The following is a 21,094-nucleotide window of genomic DNA, read 5'->3' on the forward strand; positions in this document are numbered from 1 at the left end:
TACCATGCTGTAGGTGACCCTACTTGAGCAGGGAGATTGGACTAGATGATCTCCAGAGGTCCCTTCCAACTTTACTGATTCTATGATTCTATGATTCTATGAAKRGGCCTACACTTGCTGATCTCAAGGTAGGTGATAGCCTAAAGTACCACACAGAAGTGTGCAGTCTTGGACATGCCAATCCCCAGGCTAAGCCTGTTATCATTAGACCACCCTTTACCCATAAAGACTTCTGAAGAACTGAAAATGAACAAGTTGGACCTGAGACCAATTGAGGGGTTTAGGGAAGGGAAAAATCTCAGACCAACATCTCTGGCTACTCCTGACAAGCAGCAGGCAGTTTTAAGGCCATATGGCAGCCATTGCTAGTAAACCTGGCCTGTTATCTTTTTGTTTTGAGCACAAGGGGGTGGGTAACGAATGATGTTTCTGCTAGATGTGTTGATCAGCTGAAGCAGAGAGAGGCTGAGGAAAATCCCTACTGTTGTACGCTGTCAATGTATCAGTGCCTAGAAGAGGATCCAGGGAACACCCTCTTGCAGCCTGATTTGCTGGGAGCACCAGCTACACATTCAACCCAAATGTAAAATAAATGTAAGTGTGTGTGTGTGTGTGTGTGTGTGTGTGTAGCAGAAAAATAAAGACATCCTCCAGCAAGCCCGGGTATTGTGGGCTGGCATTGCAGACGTGCTCTGCTCTCTTCCATAATCTTAGAGAAGGTTTGTCAAAGCTTTAGACTCCTCTGCTTCCAGGAGGGAGCTGTGGCTTCATGTGTAGTCCAGTTAAGAAGGAGGCAGGTGAGATATGGGGCGTCCCTGTGCTCTGCTGTGCCCATGGAAGTCCAGGCTGTGCTGGGAACAGGCGTGGTGTGGTACTGGCACAGCACAGAAAACCTGGACAGTAAACCTTGGCCTGGGCTAAGGTGTTACYGCTGAGGTGGTATTCATCCACCCTCCCTCCAGCTGTCTAAAATATGACATCTGCATGCTGGTCATCTAGGACTCCTCTGAAGTGAGAGGATAGAGGAGGGTATGTCATGCCTGTCATGTAAGATACATCTCTTGGGACAGACACATCTGCCTTCTAGATACCTGCATATCCTGCTGGGGAGGGAGCTTTTTTCACCAGCTTGTAGCAGACACTTAAGTTTAAAAGAGTTGAAGTGAAGTGGGACAAATACTTTTACCAGGATAGGACACAGCAGATGAATGAGAAGAAGGCAAAATTAACATCCAGATTTGGTCTCAACCTGTTGCTATCTAATTTTGGGGACTGGGGACAAGGTAAGTGCAGAGGTAAGTGTTGTATGTTCCTCTGTCTTCTCCTTCTGTGAAGCAAAAGAGCTGAATCAACCTGCAGGTGTAGTAACAGGCCTGCCCTGGCTTTAGCATTACTTTATACGTGCTCTCATTCATGATGTGTRCGGAGATTTGGGTATACTGGAGGAGAGGCAAAATATTCCCTGATTAAATAAAGTAGGAACTATCTGTGGTATGAGAACTCATATCSCAGACCATATGCCGCTTTTGTTACCAAATGCAGCACCTTTAGTAGCATTTCTGCTCCATATAAAGAAGGATCTGGTGGAGCAGTGAAGCCCAGGCAACTTGTGGAGTTCAGTTAAACGGACATGAAGCAGAAAGGTGTGTTCCTCCTCCTCCTCAGGCAGCCCGAATGCAGCAGGCTGCGGATTAGGCCCTCGATGGGGTGGCCTGCAGGCATGTTGCAATTCAGAGCTCCCAAATAACTCTGCAGAGTTGGAAGGGCTCGTTSCTGTTCGCTGTGCACGGGCTATGGTGTGCTTCCTGGTGTCAGGGCCATGCGGAGCACCCGTGCTGCACAGACTCCTGCACAGACTTTCTTTGCACAGTTTGTTACTTAATTAACCCCATCCATTTCTTTCGGATAACCAGAACAACAGAGCAATACTCAAAAAACACAGTGTGGAAAGATGTACAGACCCAGAGAACTCCGGCCAGCATCCCAATGCAAACAATATATATATATATATATATGTGTGTGTGTATATACATATATATATATATATATATTTTTTTTTTCCCCAAAGCAAATTTTGGAAGGAAGCAGAAGTTTTCAAATAACACAAAACAACAAACAGCCAGAACTTTCCACAGACCTTTCACTTCCTACTATCCCATTTCCTATCACTATCAGTACATTTTCCTTCACAGCCTGGGACAGAAAATGAACTCCCAGAAAATGTTCTCTTTTGCAGTCACCCGGTACAGCTTTGTGTCCTGTTATCTGGGATTTTTTTCCTTTGTATTATTAAACTAGGGCCAAAAATAGATATTCCCTTTTTAGCAAGAAATTCTATTTCATATCTTACAGCACTACAGCTCCTGATTCAGAGTTAGTTCATCCACTCATGCCTTTTAGATTAATTTCTTTTTGTCTCATTCCTTCAGGCTTTTAGCTATATTTATACCCCACCAAAAATCTTGTAGATAAGTGAGGTGAACAGAGACCTGTCTTAAAGCTCGCAAGAGCTACTCAAATATAGACTTGTTACATAGGATGTAGATTAGGATGAGTCCCAGACATCCAGCAGCTTAAAGCCTGGGCATCGAGAATAATTTGTTAAAGTTAGTTCAGGATGTATATCTATTTCTCGACATCACCCATTTTTCCAAAAGGAGGCTTTGGTTTGAACTTGGTTCAGATGATAATCCCAGCTCAGACATATGGTTATATATTAATCCAAAGCATTCATTTAAAATACTATTAAATGCCTTTTTTGCACTTTCTTAAAAACAGCGTAAAGGTGCAGTAAACTGCCCTAAACAGAGGGAGCCACCAAACTTTTTACCCCTCACTGTATTATTTTCACTGAGCAGCAAAAATAAGTTTCAGACAAACAGCACATGTCTGCAGCAGCTCTGAAATTTGGTATTTTTGGTTTTCACACTCAGTTGAGTTTTGCTAGAAGAGAGTAATCAATAAATTACTCATTGCCATTCTGAGGTACAAAAGCACCCCAATCATGGGCAAAATGCGTCACAGCACAAATAGCTGAAATTCTTATCGATTAAAACTACTCAGTAAAAATATTAGCATTATTAGCACTGGTGAGCAGCTAACAGTGATTGCTAATACTAGGRGCCAGTCTGCAAGGTGCTGGCAGTGGAATAGGGGTGCTCAAAACCTATTTTATTACCCCACTTTCCTTGCAAAACTCGAGTCACCTCTGTGAGCACTCTGTGTGCTCAGAGGGGATCAGGGAGATTTACGGGCATCTCCTTTCCTTTCCTTTGCTTGTTAAAGTTTGTCATTGCTTTTGAAGCAAACACAATAAAAGTGGCACTTTCAACTGACTGCCAATCATTTTTAAGTTTCTGAGTATTTTTTTTTTCTTAAGGCTGCTGGAACATCCTGCTCAGCATAGCTGTGTGTTTAACAGTGCTCTAAAGAATGTGGAGAAATTGGCTATTGGCTGTTCATCCAACCAAAATATTAGATGTTGTCATAGTCTGTCTCAGCCTAATTTCCCTCTCCCTGGGAATCACAGCCAAAAAATTCCTCTTACCTCTCCTCTGTGCTATTTAATCTCTCTCTCTCTCTTTTTTTTATCTACAGTTTTTTTAATCATGCTGCTGCAATTTGTGCAAAAAAGTAGCTGAGAGGCTGTAATAGGGGTAAATCCAAGTGATATCCCCTGGAATCAAAGAGGATTTTGTAGAAAACACCTGAAAGAGAGGGACTATTCCTAGAAAACATTGAGCCCCGCGATATGGCCCAACGCAGAGTGGCATACGAGCCCTRCAGCTCAATCTATGTCACTAGGAGGGAGGCCCCCAGCCTCTATAGAAATTCAGAATATATGAGACAGGGCTGCAGAGTGAATTCTTTGGGGTCAACCTTGGGAAGAAAGGYGGGGGGCAGGATCTCCCTCTGTAAAATGTTTTGGGGTGCCACTGGGTGGCAAAGAAAGCATCCACCTCTGCCAACCCTCTTCAGTGAACTTTGGTGCCTCTGTGGCTTGCAGRAAGGGCTGTGGGTTGGTTTTCCAAACACCCAGGGTCCATCCTGGCTCCRCCAACATCTCAAAGAGTTTTAGCTTCAGCATATGCAGGACATGTGAAACAGCTGAGTGATTCCCGTGGCCAAGCCCGTACAAGAACCAGYGAGAGAGAGAGAAAAGCAGGACTTACCATGGGCTTCTTGTACTCATTGGGCTTGATGCAGCGGACAAAAAAGGGCTGGCACACGCTGAGAGTCCTCATCAGCAGCTCCAGGGACCGCTTGAACTGGCTGCTGAGCGTCGGCGAGCGCTTCCTCGTCTCCGCTCCCTGGAAAAACCACAGAGGAGCGGCCTCAGGAAATGAAAGGATAACAGCGTCTTTCCTCTCTGGTTGCGTCCCTGGGAACCTCCCGCGGTGGCGGGCGGGCAGAGGGAGGAGCGGGGGGCTCGCAGCTGTGGGTGGAGGGGGCTGAGGGCAACGCACCAGCAATGGGGCAGGGGAGAGCTGGAGAACTGCCCACGCCGGCAAACGTGGAGGGTGTGGGGAGAGGAGAGGGCTTGGCTGCGAGGCTCCTGCTCCTGGATTTGTCCTTGATGCTCCTCTTGCAACAGTCAGACCCTGTCAACCTACTCCTGACACCTCTAGTGAGGGAGAGAAAACGCAGGAAGGCAGCAGGCCCTRATGCTGCCTGCATCTGGTGAGCAAATCTATGTTCCTCCTTAGCAAAGCAAGCAGAGGAGCATTACACCAGTGCTGTGTTTTCGATTTCTCCTGCTTGAGCCTTTYCATATTACTGGCAATCCCCACTGCCCTCTACAGAGCCATTAGGGAGATTTGTCTCTGAGAGCAAACTATCCTTTCCAGGCCTTCAAAAATCTTTGTACAGTGACTTGGAGCATGCATTCGGTCATGGATGCTCCTCAGATGCTCCCTCATGTTGAGCACAACCTCTACTGTTCCTTGGGGGTCAGCCTGGAGAAGCCAAATTATGTTGACAGACAACCCAGGAGCATGTTCAGTGCAGTATGACCCTGGAACAGCTCCAGAAGGTGCTWATAAGGTCTACTTGCTTTTCCCAGCCTGTACTAAAAAGATTTAAGTTGGAGAAGATTTTAGTTGTGTTTGGAGAAGAATATTAACAAGGTGAAAAAAAAAGGGTATTTAGGAGGAATCAGGACGATTTGGAGTATTTTGCCTTTTCTAACTGCTTTGRTTAAACTAAAAATTGGGCCTAGAGYTTTGGACAAGTGTTTCTTGAGCAGAATGGAGAGCTTCTTCTTCAAAAGTCACTTCCTCCTGCCCTTTGAGAACCTTTTAAACTAGCTCCAAACAAAATGAATCCCCAARCTTGCTTTATGAATCAGTCACTGTGAGCTGAATTACAGTGACAATTAATGACCTGAAATACACATAGGACCCAGYGATGCTGCATGTCTTGGTAGGGGCTGGTGTTTAGGTAGCCTTTATGGGGCAGCAGGTACTACTGGTGGGTTGAAGGAGGAGTTGGGCACCAGGCTGCAACTCTCTCTGAACTAATTATAGGGCACACTGTGAGATGACCTGACAGCCAGGGATTTCCCAAAGGGAGGATATCCAGCAAGCTTTTAGTGCGTATTTCCTCCAAATTTCCTGTTCTTTGCAGGTGATCAAGCTGTGCATGGAGTTGCAGAGTCCCCATTTTCACTGTCTGTGCTGCTSTGTTTTGCAGAGTGGCGAGTTTTATTTCTACTTTAAGGGGCAAAATCTGCAGGTGCTCTTCAATGCATAGCATTAGTAACTTGTGATTAACATCTGTACCACTCGCCCCAAAATAAGGATTTTGCATAGTTCAGGTTGGATATTATGGTAAGAAAAACCCAGTCGACACAAACAAAGTCGTCATGGAATTCCAACAAGGCAAGTGAGCAGAGGAAACCCAGCTCATGCACACATCAGAAAAACCTGGCCCACTCATCCTGGAGAGCGTTGGGGGCCAGCAGTGATCTCTCCCAGCAAACCTCCCCTGAAGGACAAACTGTGAGCACATTTAATTACTTAATGGATGTAGCTGTTACCAGCAGGGTGCTGTAGAGTCAGGTGCTTGCATCTTGTTTGCAGATTGGGTGATGAATAGATTGTGTTGGCAAGTATCTGAGCATGGATAGTTTTGATTAATGTTGTTTTGCCGCTTTGCCAATTATGTGCAAGTGATCACTTCTACATCATGTAAAAGGATGGCCACAGTGAGAGGCCACAGAAGCAGGAACAGATGCAGCAACAAGGCTGGAAGCAACTACCTGTCTGTCAACTCAGCCATGGTGGTAGGAAGGGGCTGGTGCAAAACCTTATACCCTGTATCTCTACGGAAATGCATGAGCTGTTTGCTCCTAGGCAGCAGATTCAGCCTCTCTAGCTTGCTAATTCCTTGCAGTTTCTCCTTGCGTGCATCCAGCCTCTGGTAAAAGGCAGGGGTGCGATCTCCACCGAATCAGCAGAGCAATCTGGGCTCATCCTGTCCAGGGTGAACGATTCCCAGACTGCGCTATCCTATTCRTTCACATGCTCCCTGGGCCTGACGTTGGCACACAGACCCCACAAGGTTGAGGGGATGCTARCTGGACTTCCAGCTACACAATGAAGACTTAGGCAAGTGTTTTGCTTTGGCCTCCTCCTGCATCGACAAAGTAATGCCTCTGAACTAAATGTTTCCTCCTGCTTCACCTCAGCACCAGTATGAGAATCACATCTCCTCCCTCGAAGTCTAACAAAATGGCCAAAAAAGGCGTGGAAGAACCTGGCACCTCAGCCTACTGAGGCACTGGAAAATGCAGGCGTTACTGCAGAGGAGGAGCTTTTTAAGTTCAAAATGGTCACAGTCCCCACAACCTGAAGGAGAAAGCTGAACAGACATTGCTTTTCTCCTGGACAGAAATGTCTTAGCTTTCAAACTCTGAGACTGCAATATCTTTGGGACAAAGAGTATCTCTTTGCCTGTGTTTGTAACAGAGACTAGCACAGGAGAGGATGAGATATGTATGCTCTGTAGAAGGACTACCAGGAGTCACAGGTGCCCAGTGAGCTGTAACCTGGACTGGAGCACTGARTTCTTTCTCACTCAGCCTGTGCTCAACTTCAAAGGAAAAACAAAAGAAAAAGAAAAAAAATAGAGGGAAGAAAAATATATGATTTACAGAGAAGCACCCTCTCAGAAGAKAAGTTCAGAAAGAGGTGCTGACCAGGGTGACATTTTGACCTGCTCCAATGTCGCTTGCCTCTGCCACCTGAAACCAGGCTGGTTTTAGAGGCCCAGAAATGTGTGTGGCTGTTTGCAGTAACGTAAAGACAAAAGTCAAGGCAGAATATTATCAGCAGGACACAAGGCAGATGTTTTCCCAGCTCTGGGAGCCTGAGCTCTCCAGTGGTACAACTGGAGCATTAAGACAGCTCTTAGCTTCAATGAGATGACATAAAATCTATCTGTTAGGACCTATTCAAACTCCTTTGCTTGTTGTCCTGGACATTTCTAGGTACTTATCATGTATCCAGGGCCAAGAAAGTGGTAACCAGATCAGCCTGGCTGCTCYTTGTACAGTCAGTAGATATAGGTGGACACAAAGCTAAATTGAATGGTCTTAATAGAGATTCAAAGCTTCAGCAGGTGCAAACACTGGATTCTTTTCTATATAACATTCAAATCAGTTCCAAGTGAACAGCAGCTAAGAGAAAGGCATGTGCAAGGAGAAGTGTCGCCAAGCTAGAGATGTCAGGTGTGCTCCTGCTGTCCCTGTACACCTTCTCCTCCTGCTTTAAGAGGCAGCTGTACAGTGTGCCAGGAATGCTGTGCTCAGCGCCAGGTGCCCTGGGGAGATTGTGATCTTCCTCAGTAGGAGGAAGGTCTTGCATTTGAAAAAAGGAGAATTACTTAAGGTGAGGTAGGGAAGGTGGGAGAAACATGCACCACTGGTAACATTTTGGGGAAAGGCTCTAGCGCAACGATCTTCCTCACGTCTCTTTATTAGCAGAAGGTCTCTAAACTTGGCATCTCTCCTGTGGCAGAATCGCAATCGTGTGCCATGCCAATGGCGCTTCTCAAGACCCTCTCTGAAGGCTGTGGGCAATGATGCTCATCGTTTGTTATGTATAAGGTCATAAAAGTGGCTTCCATATAACCACGGAAAGCCGAGGTGCTCTCACAGCAGGTTCTGTGGTGCCATATGATGAAGAGATTCTCTCTCCTAAAGGCTGCACAGTCCAGAAAAGGCCTTTGAGATGCAAAGCTGACACAGGGCTATGTAACGGTGCTGAATATTACTATTCTGAACTAAAATCCCATTTTGTACAGCTTACTGATACTGACATATTTGGAGAACTTTTAAATCTGACTGTTCCACCCTTGCCTCAGCGACTAACAATTATGATCAATTATTAACTATTATTCATTGGAAAACTTACAAAACATAAGGCTACATTATGAGAGCCACAACAACAACAACAACAACAACAACAACAACAAAAATAAAAAGCATAGAAATGTGTTATTTCTCCCATTTCACTATATCTCCTGTTACTCTCTTCAGTAAAAATAATGTGGGCCTGAGCATTCCTAATGGATTTTGTATAACAATTCTCACCATATCCTAGTCTAAAGGGGATTTTTTTTTAGCATRTGGCATTGCTAAAATCCTACAGAGGGGCCCAACAAAATGTTGCTATCCAAACTTTATTTTGCTCAGAGAGGTTGTGGAGTCTCCATCCTTGGAGCCATCTGGACATGTTCCTGGGCAACGTGCTCTAGGTAACCCTATTTGAGCCGGGGGCTTGGACTAGATGATCTCCAGAGGTCCATTCCAGCCTCAACCATTCTGTGATTCTGTGAACACTTTGCAGTCATGACACAGAGGGGAAGGAGCCTGGGTGTGAAACACATGTCTTTGGGTCATTTTGGGTCAGGTCACACTCATTGGAATTCCAAGTCCAAGCACCCTGAGACACTGCAGAGATAAGAAGGGTTAAAATTCAGCCCCATGCAAGGATCTGGATTTTGAAAGTTAGGTCTATCTCTAACATAGTCCTCAGGCTGTGGGATGGTCGTCATGGAAATGTGGGCAGAGTCACACAGCTAGCATTATGAAACCTTTAGCACTCAGTATACTACCCTATGGCCAAATATCTATCAGGAAAGGTTTAGGAAGTCATCAGAACCAGTTAGGAGACTAGATGTATCTGAAAAGGCATAAAAAAGGTGCCAAGAGCTTGTTTGGTTGCATACGGTGAAATTCAGTATTTTCTGCACCTTTAAAGGCATAGATCTGAGCTCWCACTTGAACAAGAACCTAAAACCACCCATAAGAATGATAGTATTTCCAAGCAACCCAGAAATGCAATCCAAGAGTCTCTCTTTGCACCTTAGCAGTCTAATTTCCCACCCCTAAAAGGGCAAAACAAGGGCAAATTCACAGCTACGTGGAGCAGCAATGTCCCACTGAAGCCAGTGATGGCACAGTGATAGGCARCAGCTAAACTCCATGAACGATCAGTCTGAAGTTAACTTCAGTGACTCAAACATCAAGGAAAAAAAGACATCTTGGCTCAGGCTGGTTCTGATTTTATCCAAACCGAATTCCCATCACTCCAAAGCTCTTCTAGGTTGAATCCTACAAATACACGGCACAAATCATATTGCTGTATCTACTGAACAARCCCTAAAAATGCTTGCAGTCACATTGGTCAATTAAAACCGATCCTCTACAGATAACACGGGAAGGGGAATAAAGCAGCAAGAGCAAAGCACAAACCTTGCCAAGGAGAGGTGAATATACAACAGAGGAACTCATGTATTTATTTTACCTTTGGCGTGGGTGTGGGCGACTGGCCAAAAGTGCTGGATGCATAGCCACAGAGAAACTACACGAAGCACAAGTTAAAAACAAAACAAAACAAAACAAAAAACAGAGACAGAGAAGAGCAAATAGTGAAAAGAAGGAATAACTGAAATGGGAGCCTGACACTGTCAGTCTTGGAGGTCCAGCTCTTATAACATCTCACAAACAAAATGTGTTAATTAGATTTTGTCTATCCCCCTCCTGTCTTTTCCCCTTTCTCTCCATGTTCACACACCTGAAGCTGAGGGGACCATCACTCTCCAGCTCTTGCCACTCGCAAACAGGTCCTCYGCACCTTTTGACCTCATTCTTTATCCTTTCACTCTCAGTCCTTCCCACTTCCCTCTCCTTAGCCCATCTCTTCTGTCCTTTGACCAATGCTCTTAATAGACAACAGTTTGGAAGACAMCAAGAAAAGCACATTTTCACAAAAATTCTATAAAATATCTTTCTTCCTCCCCTAGCTATAATCCAGTTAATTAGTTTCTACAGAAAAGAATCTTTGGCTGAGGGGAATCTCCTCCAGATCTGAGGTTTATTTTCCTCTTCACCTATTTCCAACCTCTTATTTCTATCCCCCACTGCTCCTTCTACCTCCTACCCTAGCAACATTGTCAGATCATGCAGGCTGATAACTGAGCATTGTGTCTAGTTCCCACTGAATCTGTCATTTTGTATATCTGTATAAACGACACTATTCAAAGCAATGCTCCAGTTCAGCAAAYACATGCAGATAGCTCTTCTCAACGATGGGCATGCACAAACCAGCCTTAAATGCCCAGTATGCTCCAGCAATATCCAGTTCACCGCACACAGTTTTCACTGTGCATGAAGATTAGGTCATGTTTCAGGGGCCAAACAGTTACCACAATATTCAAACACACACTGTTGGGTAGTTTTAAGCCTTTTCTCATCTGTGGTTCTCTAAAATTTCTGGCATAGAAAGATCCCACTAGAAAGTCTGAGTGCTGCAAAGCAAATAWGGAACCCTTTTCATGAAACCCTTAAAAAGCTCCCAAGCTTGGAAGGTCTCAAAGGTTGGAAGACACTGAGAAAAGTGCCCCATAATTTTATTTGCCTGTATTTGATTGAGCTGGCCTCAATGTCTCTGGGAGGTTTACCCACAGCTTGTCTCCCTGATGCTCAAGGAAGGTGGGCACGCTGCCAAGAAGAGCCTTGCTTTTTGCCGCACACAGTCAGTGCCTRTAACCTATGCTCATCCAGTCCTTTCAGGGGATGTGTTTGAAGAAAGGGGCTGCAAAGATTATCAAATTTTGGTAGAAGGCGATGGCAAAATGAGCTGAGCCCTGCATCAGATCCTTTTTGTCTCAGCAGTTTTGTTCACGTAGTGTTTTTAAAGCTTGGTAGGGGATCTCTACTCTCCAATTTTACACTAACCTTGTGCATTATTAGAGGAGCTAGAACACACAATGTTTGCTCCTCTTGCAGCTGCGTGTATGACAGGTTACAAATCTACCATTCAAATAAGAAAAACAGAGATCATTAAAGTATCAAAGCACAAGGACCAACATTAGGGACATATTCTTAAGATGTTTAATGTTAAGATGGTGAATAAAACTATGAAAGGAAAGGGGTTATCTCAAAAAAGTGCTCTATGCTTTAATAGGTCTCAATTCTTAGGTCTGAGGCTATATCCAGATGGACATTTCAGTTTTGCTGAGACATACTGCCAGCATCTTTTAAAGGTGACAGCTTGGTAGGTGTCCCAGTGAAGAAGTCTGCATGACTGTGTAAACTTGAGAGCTCCTTCTTGTTAGTTCCTTAGATTGCATCTCTGCACTACCCAAACAAGCAAGAAATCATTTCCAAGGTGAACTGCAAAGCTTGCACAAAAATAAAGAAAAAAAAAGAATAAAAAATAAAAAGCAAAGGAAATGGTATCACTGATGCTACGAGAGTTATCATCTAGTTCAGCAAAAGTCTCTCCATYTGGTGATAACTCTAAGCCTACCAGGAGTGTTGTGCCAGTTGGTAGCTTAATGRGGGCTGATAAACCTCATCATATTCCTAATGAAGTCAAATGGTATCGATCATTCGTTTCAGAAGGAGCAAAGCTGAATGGCTACTGGTTAAGAACAAGGCTTACAAAAATGCCTAAAGCATATTTTAAGAAGTTGCTTAGGAACAGAGACATCTTCTTCCCTTAACAGTCAAGGGATTTAACACCTAAATTTGTCTGGCATTCCTGAAAATCCCTAGGTCCCTTGGGCCATCAGCGGAACTGGCTGGCCTCTGGAAACAGCACTCCAAAACTTAAACCACTTGATTGCTTTAGAAAAGTTTATCTTCACATCTTCTGCTACCCCGTGGCTTTGCCGAAGGAAGGAGTGGAGGATTCGGCCATAACAACCTGTGTGTGCAGGCTTTCAAGTTCTGCATAGTTATTTTTAAAGCCTGTCACTTCATTCCACTCTGGTCTATAAGTATTTAGCATTATTTTTTTTTGYATTGGATCTTTAGCTCATTCAGAGCAGTCACCTGGTTTTCTTTTTTCACTCTATTATACATACATACATATATACATAAATATATGTCATCTATTCCACAGCAGTAGCTAGTTCTTCATCTCTCAAGTTTATATGATCACAGACTTTATTCTTCCTATCTATATACTGCATATTTCTCCCTAACACAACTGTGTCTTGTTCCCTACATAATTAGCAGCTGAGCGACCACAGCACAAAAGAACATTTTGGGAACTGAATGCAGTGAACCGGGAGTGCAACACTGCATTACAGTATTTGATTGCTCCCTCACACTAACAGGTTCAAAACACACCCCAAACTATGYGACTCTCCAAATCTTCTACCCATTCCCGGAAATGCCCCCCATCCCCCTTCTGAAAAGACCCAAACGAAGATCCCTCCAGTCTGCATTACCATTGCCACATCTGCTTGGAAGATCTGCTTGATGAATTTGTTTTTTGAGGAATGCACCAGCTGAATGATGTCTCCATGCAGCGTGTCCCTGTTTTTCTCCAAGAAACCTAGAGGAATAATGGGAAAACACACAGGTAGGTGACACAGCTAGTATGTGTCCTGTAAACAACCTCTAGTCACTGGGCTACTAGCTTTTCTTGGGGAAGTCTCCTATATTCAGGAAACTCTAATGAAAATGTGTCCTTCAGCTCTAGAGTTGCTTAGGCGTCAGCTAAGGACATGCTGCCATGTCCTAAGACAAAGAGCAGCATGCAATCCCCTCCTGAGGAGGCTGAGGAACCCCATGACAAAATTAAATGCCCTAGTTAGAGCCACAACTTGAGCGGGAACTCAGCAGATTTCATCCGGGAGGATGAACAGAAATGGGGGAGTGGGCAGAGAAAGGTGGACCAAAGGAGGAAGACAGAGGCACATCTGCAGGCTGAGTCAAAAAATGCATGTGGGGCTTTTGCCTGCAATTCTGACTTGGGCACACACAAGTGAAAGAGCACAAAACTTTCCAGCTCCTGGGCACTCCCTAGGGCCAAGCCATTGCAGCCAGCAAAGAGTCACACTGGCAGTGCCAGAGGCTACCGTCCAGCAGCAGAATTACACTGTATCTGTGTGTGTGTACATATATGTATATATACGCATATTAGTRGTATAATTACTCCAACACAGCAGCAGTTCGCCTTCCCCCAAGCATCCCCTCGCAGCAGCAGTGCCCCAGAAGCAGTGCCATACCTTTCGTTTCATAGTAAACAATTCCAGCAAAGTGGTTAATACCAAACTGGGTTTCATAGTTGTTCTTCGGTGGAATATAGTTGGTGTTCAGCTTGTGCTGGGAGTTCAGCTTGTGTAACATTGTGGAATCTGTTCCCTGTGCACATAGGAAAAGATCTGACATTTAATTAGGCTTTTTTTTTTATTAAAATCATTTTCCAACTAAACATGGTGTGTTTCTTTTTTGGCTTGGGGGACCACATACATTTCTTTTGATGACAGACGTGTTGGAGGGGATCTCTCAAGTGCAGCAAGTGCAGAAATTAAAGAAGGACAAGATCCAGCAGGACACCCTTCCTCGTAGGCTCCTCCACCATTTGTGACAAGAAGTTGTCATCAATGCATTGCAGGAGCCTCCTGGACAGTTTGTGCCTTGCTGTGTTGTCCCTCCAGCAAATGTCAGGGTGGTGGAAGTCTCCCATGAGAACCAGGGTCTGTGATCGTGAGGCTACCTCCAGCTGTCTATAGAAGGCCTCATCAACCTTCTCTTCCTGGTCAGGTGGCCTGTAGTAGACACCCACAACAGTGTCCCCCATGCCGGCCTGCCCTTTGGTCTTTAGCCATAAGCTCTCAACTGCCTCCTCCTCCTCCCCGCCTAGGCAGAACTCGATGCATTCCGGTTGCTCTCTCACATAAAGAGCAACTCCACCACCTCGCCTTCCTGGCCTGTCTCTCCTAAAAACCACATAGCCATCCATGGCAGCATTCCAGTCATGTGAGCTATCCCACCATGTCTCCGTGACTGCAATGAGATCATGGCCCTGCGACTGCACACAGATCTCCAGCTCCTCCTGTTTGTTCCCCATGCTGCGTTCATTGGTGTACATGCATTTTAAAGAGGTGGTCATGCCTGCAGGTTTCCCAGGAAGGGTGTACAGGGGTCACCCATAGCCATGTCCCGAATGCACATCCCCAGCTGCATGCACCCGTTGGAGGCCCCCCAACCCAACTTGTGTTTTGGTGCCTTCCCTGCCTGTATGACACACCYCCGCCCCCTACCTACTTGAAAGCCCTCTTTACTAGGCTGGCCAACCTGTTTGCAAAGGCAAATGTGCCCCACTTGGTGAGGTGAATCCCATCTCTCCCCACCAGTCCCCATTGTTCAAACAATGTTCCATGGTCATAGAATCCAAATATCTGTGGTATGTCATGTTATTTTCAAAATAGTAATCCAAAGGGAGTATATTTAATATTACTTTCTCTTAAACTTTGTCAGAGGCTGCTCTTACACCCTTACAGGTGCRCTCTTCCATTAGAAATACTGACTTGTTCATAACTATGATTGTGGCACAGGTGGGAGAAAACATGACAGCTAGAACTAAACATGCTAGTTAAAACACAGAAAACTATGAATAGGTAGCCCACTGGTAAATGTGTATTACATYCTATATCTGGTGCCAGATATGTGGCTGGTTAGACCTCTCATAGGGCACCAGTGTGAGCCCTGAACGCACCTTGGGGAATTTGCTCTCCTCGTCAATGAGGGAGATGATGTTCATCGGTTTGATGGCAATCATGTCCAAGGCGTCCTGGTTGTCAGTGAACTCAATGTGCTGCCAATTGATGTTCTCCAGGTTGTACTCCTCCTGCTCTAGTTTGAAGACGTGGCGCACGAAGAACTGCTGCAAGTTCTCATTAGCAAAATTAATGCAAAGCTGCTCAAAACTGTAGAGGTAAGGTTAAGAAATGATTAGTTTAAATCCACCATCCTTCTCCATTGCTTTCCATGCCTGAAACAATGCTCTCAGACCTTATCAACCACTCAGTAAGGCTGCTGTTAATAGAGAACTGCCATATTGGTCAAGATTATTGTTTTCCCTCCTCAAAGAAAAAAAAATCTTTTACGTGTTTAGTCTGAACCTATCAGTTTGAGGTTATGTCCTATGGTTACTATGTGGCCAATACTAGAACAAATAGGAAACTTGAACAAAAAGGAAATATCTTGTCTACTGTAACATAAAAGTGATTATTTTTGATTGTCTCTCATGCAGATATAAGCCTCATGCAGCCCATTCCTGTTTATCTTGGGAGAGGTAATAGGACTGCAAGACCCTGAGCTTGGGTGGTGAAGGAGGGTTAAGACCTCAGTCTCCTTTTGTAGGCTCCATACCTGTTCACAGTGAAGTTCTCAAAGCCAAAGATGTCAAGGAGGCCGATGGATCTYCTGACACTTTTGAGTTCCTGGGAAGGAGGTCTGTAAATTGCAGCATTGATCTTCTCCACAATCCACACAAAAAGCCGCCCATAAATTCCCTGCAATATCCCAAAGATAGAATTCACTGAAAAAGGTTTGCAGTGCACCCTGCTAGCCTACAGCATCATTTTGCCTGTGCCAACACAGATACTTGCAGAGCATACCCAGCTATGGGACAATCCCCAAGGGACACAYTCCCCAACAGGCCAGTTATGGTAGACTCAGTATGGTATAAAACTGCAAGAACCACTGTGTAGATCAGGGATAAAAGACCTGAAAACCTAGACTGAAGACAACTCAAAACAAAATCCCAGATTTGGGCACTCTTAAATTTTGGACATATGCGCTTGTTCTAAATCTCATTTGCCAGAAGTTATGGTTATGGGATAACCCARAGTACTTCCCCCAGTTTCTAATCATCTCTCTTTCTATATTACATTRCTAAGCAAGTCAAGGACTTATTGCCTGGACAAGGTAATGACCTTCTTAAATATTGCAGCACTGTCCAAACAGTTTATCTTGTGCTATTTCAGTATTCCCAGAAATGTGTATTTTACAGTGATATTGGTTGCTTTTGTATAAGTTACAGCAAGACTCTCTGAAGGAGAGTCTGATGCAAAGGCTCATCACTGCTGGAAAAGTTACCAACTGGATTTGCAGACCAGTTACACATTAAAACAGCTAACCTGATTTACTAGGCCCTAACAGATAGAGTGGAGGGTCAAGCTGGCCAGAGTATGCCACAAAAGGCCAGAGCAGCATTTGCAGCAGGCCACTGGTGCTTGCATTGCAACCTTACATGGGGATGCAGACAGCACAGCAGTGATGTATACCTATCCCACCAACCTTCACTGCCCCAAAACCTTGTGTGATGCTCTCTGTAAGTGCTCTGTGTCTGCCAAACAACTCTGTCCTTACTCCAGGGAAGTTCAGCTTTACTTACAGCTACAGACACGCCCAAATCGTGAAATTCAGGTAGGAGTGTTGCTCATGTTAGTAAAGTAGCTCTGAATTACTGCTGCTCTACTGACTGTGGCAGGAGGATCTAATCTTGGTACTCAAGTTGGGGTATTTCCCTGAAGCTGAGACAAGTTCAKTTTAGGATGCTGGCTCCTTCCACAGATCACCCTTGAATCTGGACAGGTTCAAGTCCAGATTGCAAAGCCCCTGAAGACCAAGCTCTCTAAACTACTTCCATCTCATCTTTCTGTGTGTCCCACCAACAGCAAAGTTTCAAGGCAAGTAGGACTCATTCTGTTGATCTGAACTCACACATGCAAGACCAAGTAAGACAGTTTTCCTCAGGGATGGATGCTYTGGTCTCAAAACTGGCAGATTTATTCAATTTATCTACAGGAGTGTCAATGAACATYCTAAGAGTTACCTTTACAAAAGCATCCCTCACATCGAGCGCTTGTTCCATGCTGAGGGGGGTGGAGACGGTCTCACCTCTTGTGATTATAGTACGGCTGGTAAGGCAGTTCATCACGTCCTGAGGGTCAACCTGCCAAAAGCACCACCAGACACTGCTGTTGACTTCATAACATAAAAGGGCTTTATAAAGACTTGGGCTACTGGCCTGATCGTGTGGAGCCAGAACGGAACTGTGCGGCCTCCCACAGGTGGAAGCAAGTGACTTTTATTTGCTGTAACAGGGCAAACATCCCAGTGAGGTCACAGGCCTTAATACATACTTGTCTTTTACTATGGAAAATGTTCCTGTGAGTTAATGTTGGATATTACTAAGGGTTGAGGATAAGAGTTGAAAAAGCAAAGCTTGCCCTAGGCCTGCAGAGCCATATCCTGCCAGCACCAATGTAGCTTTGCATCCCTTTGACCCCTTTCATACTCCWGAGTTCAAGCCAGGGAAAACTTCAKTCCTGAAAGTACRTGAAAACACCTCTGGATGGCTGTAGGTCATATTCTGGGATCAAGTGGAGCTCACAGAGAAAAGCTGCTGACCCTGAGGAAGCCCTGTCATATCCTGCGGAGGACACTGATGAGTGCTCCAGCTTGTGGAGCTGTTTGGCCAGTTTGCATGGGGGTCATCTCATCTTACTTTAGACACACATGGTGCAGGTGATGTCTCCTTCTTGGCTACCATAATGAACTCTCTTTACATTTAACAAAACTGTAAAATTGAAGTAGGTTAGCTGGGAGAGTGTTAGACTGAAGACCTAAAGGTCCGTGGTTCAAACCCAGGCTTCAGCAAGGGGGGTGATCCTTGTTGCTGCAACCGTGTCTAACATGCTCTAGGTGAYCCTGCTTGAGCAGAGGGGTTGGACTAGATGATCTCCAGAGGTCCCTTCCAACCTTACCAATTCTAAGAGAAACAGGCTCTTTTAGGGAGTGACCTTTTTCGGACATCATTTTTTAGGATGATGTGAAATGTGCCCCAGAAGTGTTTGTTTCTCTCCAGTGTTGCAAAGGCGGTTCAGAAACCAAACTCAGGTGGAAATACCTACCTTCATGCTGCTAGTGCAGGGTAAAGTATGGTTTAGCCAGGCCTCTTTCAGTCTTCTAGAGCTGGCAGTGCGAAGAGAGCCTGGTTCAGATGAGACTTTCCATGCCTTGCCACAGTATTAAGAATCCACAGTCATGGAAACAAGCTGAGAAGGGGACAATAACACCCCAGAGCCACTAACCTCCAGCAATGATGCTGCAGTGATTAATGACGCCGACTGAACAACCTCACAGGCATCCAGGTTGTCATAGGTCCGAGCTAGAAGGGGAATGGCACAGGGAAAGCCATCAGCAAGCATTGCAGTTGTGCAGAAGGTAGATCAGGTGGTGGAAAGGCCCTTTCCCACTGCTTCCACATGATGGCCAGGCAAAGTCTGGTCATCAAAATGGAAAGAAGAGTTTATGTGGCTGACAGAGTCCTGGCATTGCGTGCAAGGGACCTGTATTCTGTTCTGCTAGACACCCTAAAATGACTTACATGCTAGAAATACTTTTACCCAAAGTTGATGCTTTAGGCTAAGTTCTGTTTTTCAAAGAGGCTTTTAAATCACCATGTCATTTCCTTCGCAAAGGCATGTCCAATCGTACAAGCACTTCCAAAATGCTCCATTTGTCTCTCCTTGCAAAACCTGAGTCTGCTGAATGACCTGTATTCATGATCAGTCTGAGACTGTTGCAGCGAAKGGCTGCCAGCCCCAGGCTGCTTGGACAGGTACCAGAGAGGTGAGAATGACACACTGATAGTCCTACTACAGATGGATTAACATGACCCCTTTCTCCACTGAGCATACTGGAGTCTGGCAGCCCTGAGAGCRGAGACTCATTCCTCATTTCTTGTCCTTACATGCGTTACAATAAGCACCTGAGTCCCTGGCACAGCACTGTAACAGGTGGCTGGATAGTCTTCTGTCCTGAAACTTGGCTCCCTCTCACCATACAGAATATGAAGTAAAAGTGCACTGGAAGATGTCCCTGTGCTTCGTGTTTTACCTTCATACTGCAGGTTCCCCATGTGCAGTATGGCAGCCAGCAGCTTGGAGATCTCCCAGTTCTCAGTGTCGGTGAACATAAGGACCTTCATTGCAGAGCGAATATTCGCATACTCTTTGCTATCATCTCTACCATCGCAGGTTGTGCAGTTACCCTGGGAAGGCAAAGAGGTCACACAGTGCGTAGGGTAAAGCTGAGTGGGTCTAGCACAGACAGGTGTAACCCTAAGGCATCTGAGACTTAGCCAAGCTTTACCCAAAAGCAGCACATGTTTTGTGTAAGGAATGAATAAGCAACAGATGATGCTGAACCTGCAGATCTGGTCTACCCTTTGGTGCATGCTATGATGAAGTGCTCAGTCTTGTGATCTACACGGTCCCACTGTCTCCAGCTACCCTGTGTCTGGCTGCAATCAGCAGAGGAGAAAAGACTGCCTGAAGTCAGGTTAAAGAGACAGAAGGAAACATGGTGAAGGTTCCTAGAGATCCAGCTGGAAGGCTGGCTCCTTTACTGATGATGGTCTGGCCTTAATTGCCCCGGCTTCCAGCAGCCCTGCTGGGATTAATGACATCAATATATAAGTAGCGGGGCTGAAGACTGCTGGCTGTGTTAGACASTGCAGTTTGTGTGGATGTAGAGACTGATGTGATCACTTCACCCATCCATGCACATCTCCTCTTCCATCAGCTACTGCGAGAGCATTGTGTCTATGTAACAYCCTGGTTATTTCCAAACAAATGACCTGGGCACAAAATATCTAAACCATCCATGCCTGGGTCCTGTTTCCCAGGAATAGTGGATCTAGTCTGTTTTTCATGCAGGGTTTGGGGCTGCTCTAGGACTGCGAAGCCTGTGGCGGGATAAAGATGTCCCACAGGCCCTGTGGCTAAGACTCAAGAAGGTCATAAGTAGCAAAGCAGCCTCTTGGGSTGCAGAGGAAACATCTCTCACAGCTTTACTTCGGCGAACACATCACATCCAAACCTCTACTCTGCTGTGCTCTCACCATCGCAAGATAGTTGTAGTCAGTGGCTTTCCCTAGACCCAGTTTCTTTTTCTGCTCCATTGTCATTCCTCTTAGCATGCAGTAAAACACGTGATAATTCCTCTCATCCTGGGCCTGSAATAGAAGAGAAGTGTCAGATCCTCAAGAAGGACACTGCAAAAGTGGGTTCATCAAGTGCCCACTTTGGTGCTTTTAGGAGAGTCTTACTTGTCTGCAGACCCGGGACTTCTCCAGTAGGTACTGTTCAATCTTTGCCCCCTCGATGGCTCCCCTCTTGTTGAAGTGGATATCAATGTACTTCCCGAATCGGCTGGAGTTGTCATTACGGATTGTCTTTGCATTCCCAAAAGCTGCAGGGAAAAATCACAGTGTGTCAGAGAGGACRTGGCACAGGCAGGATCATAGATCTGGTCTCGAGGGAAAAAATAAAACAGTGCTGAGGGGCTACRAGGGTTAAATCAGCCCCACAGCTTTTCCCTTATGTGCGATTGGTTCAGGATCATCTCAGCATGGAAAGGCAGGATATGACGTAGATAGCTCTGTGCTGGGAAATATGGAGGGGAGAAGGAGGCATGGGATGACCTTATCCAGGAAAAAGGTCTAGAGGAGAGGGGTTTTGACAGCAGCTGATAAAATGCAAGAGGGTTTAGCAAGGCCAGCAGGAGGATGTTACAGTGTGCAAAGTGACGCTCTGCGGGAAATAACGGAGCTGCTGGTGAGTGATTTGTTGACTGTGATGGAAAGGAAAGAGCTCATCCTTTAGGGGAAGGCAGAGGAACTAAATCAACCTCCAGAGGGAGACTTTGCCTTGCAAACAGACTGTACRTAAGTCCGCCCTTCATGTGGCTGCAGACCATTCACCCTGGCACCTATGC

At 45.3% G+C, this 21,094-nt stretch overlaps 1 protein-coding gene across 1 annotated transcript in view; it reads right to left on the minus strand.

The window, feature by feature from the left end:
* MYO7A (myosin VIIA) overlaps positions 1 to 21,094 on the minus strand; it is a 73,315-nt gene that overhangs the window by 39,521 nt on the left and 12,700 nt on the right. The window contains exons 7-17 of the mRNA XM_085300539.1: positions 20,427 to 20,569; positions 20,220 to 20,333; positions 19,214 to 19,367; positions 18,406 to 18,482; positions 17,145 to 17,264; positions 15,677 to 15,819; positions 15,021 to 15,231; positions 13,528 to 13,663; positions 12,745 to 12,851; positions 9,810 to 9,866; positions 4,173 to 4,310 (exon numbers count right to left, since the gene is read on the minus strand). Coding sequence (XP_085156665.1) covers positions 4,173 to 4,310; positions 9,810 to 9,866; positions 12,745 to 12,851; positions 13,528 to 13,663; positions 15,021 to 15,231; positions 15,677 to 15,819; positions 17,145 to 17,264; positions 18,406 to 18,482; positions 19,214 to 19,367; positions 20,220 to 20,333; positions 20,427 to 20,569 — 1,400 coding nt within the window. The remainder of the gene's footprint in view (positions 1 to 4,172; positions 4,311 to 9,809; positions 9,867 to 12,744; positions 12,852 to 13,527; positions 13,664 to 15,020; positions 15,232 to 15,676; positions 15,820 to 17,144; positions 17,265 to 18,405; positions 18,483 to 19,213; positions 19,368 to 20,219; positions 20,334 to 20,426; positions 20,570 to 21,094) is intronic.

The sequence above is a fragment of the Rhea americana genome, unplaced genomic scaffold, assembly GCF_003343005.1.
Source record: "Rhea americana isolate MKP2758 unplaced genomic scaffold, rheAme1 scaffold_165, whole genome shotgun sequence".
In the NCBI taxonomy this organism is placed as follows: Eukaryota; Metazoa; Chordata; class Aves; order Rheiformes; family Rheidae; genus Rhea; species Rhea americana.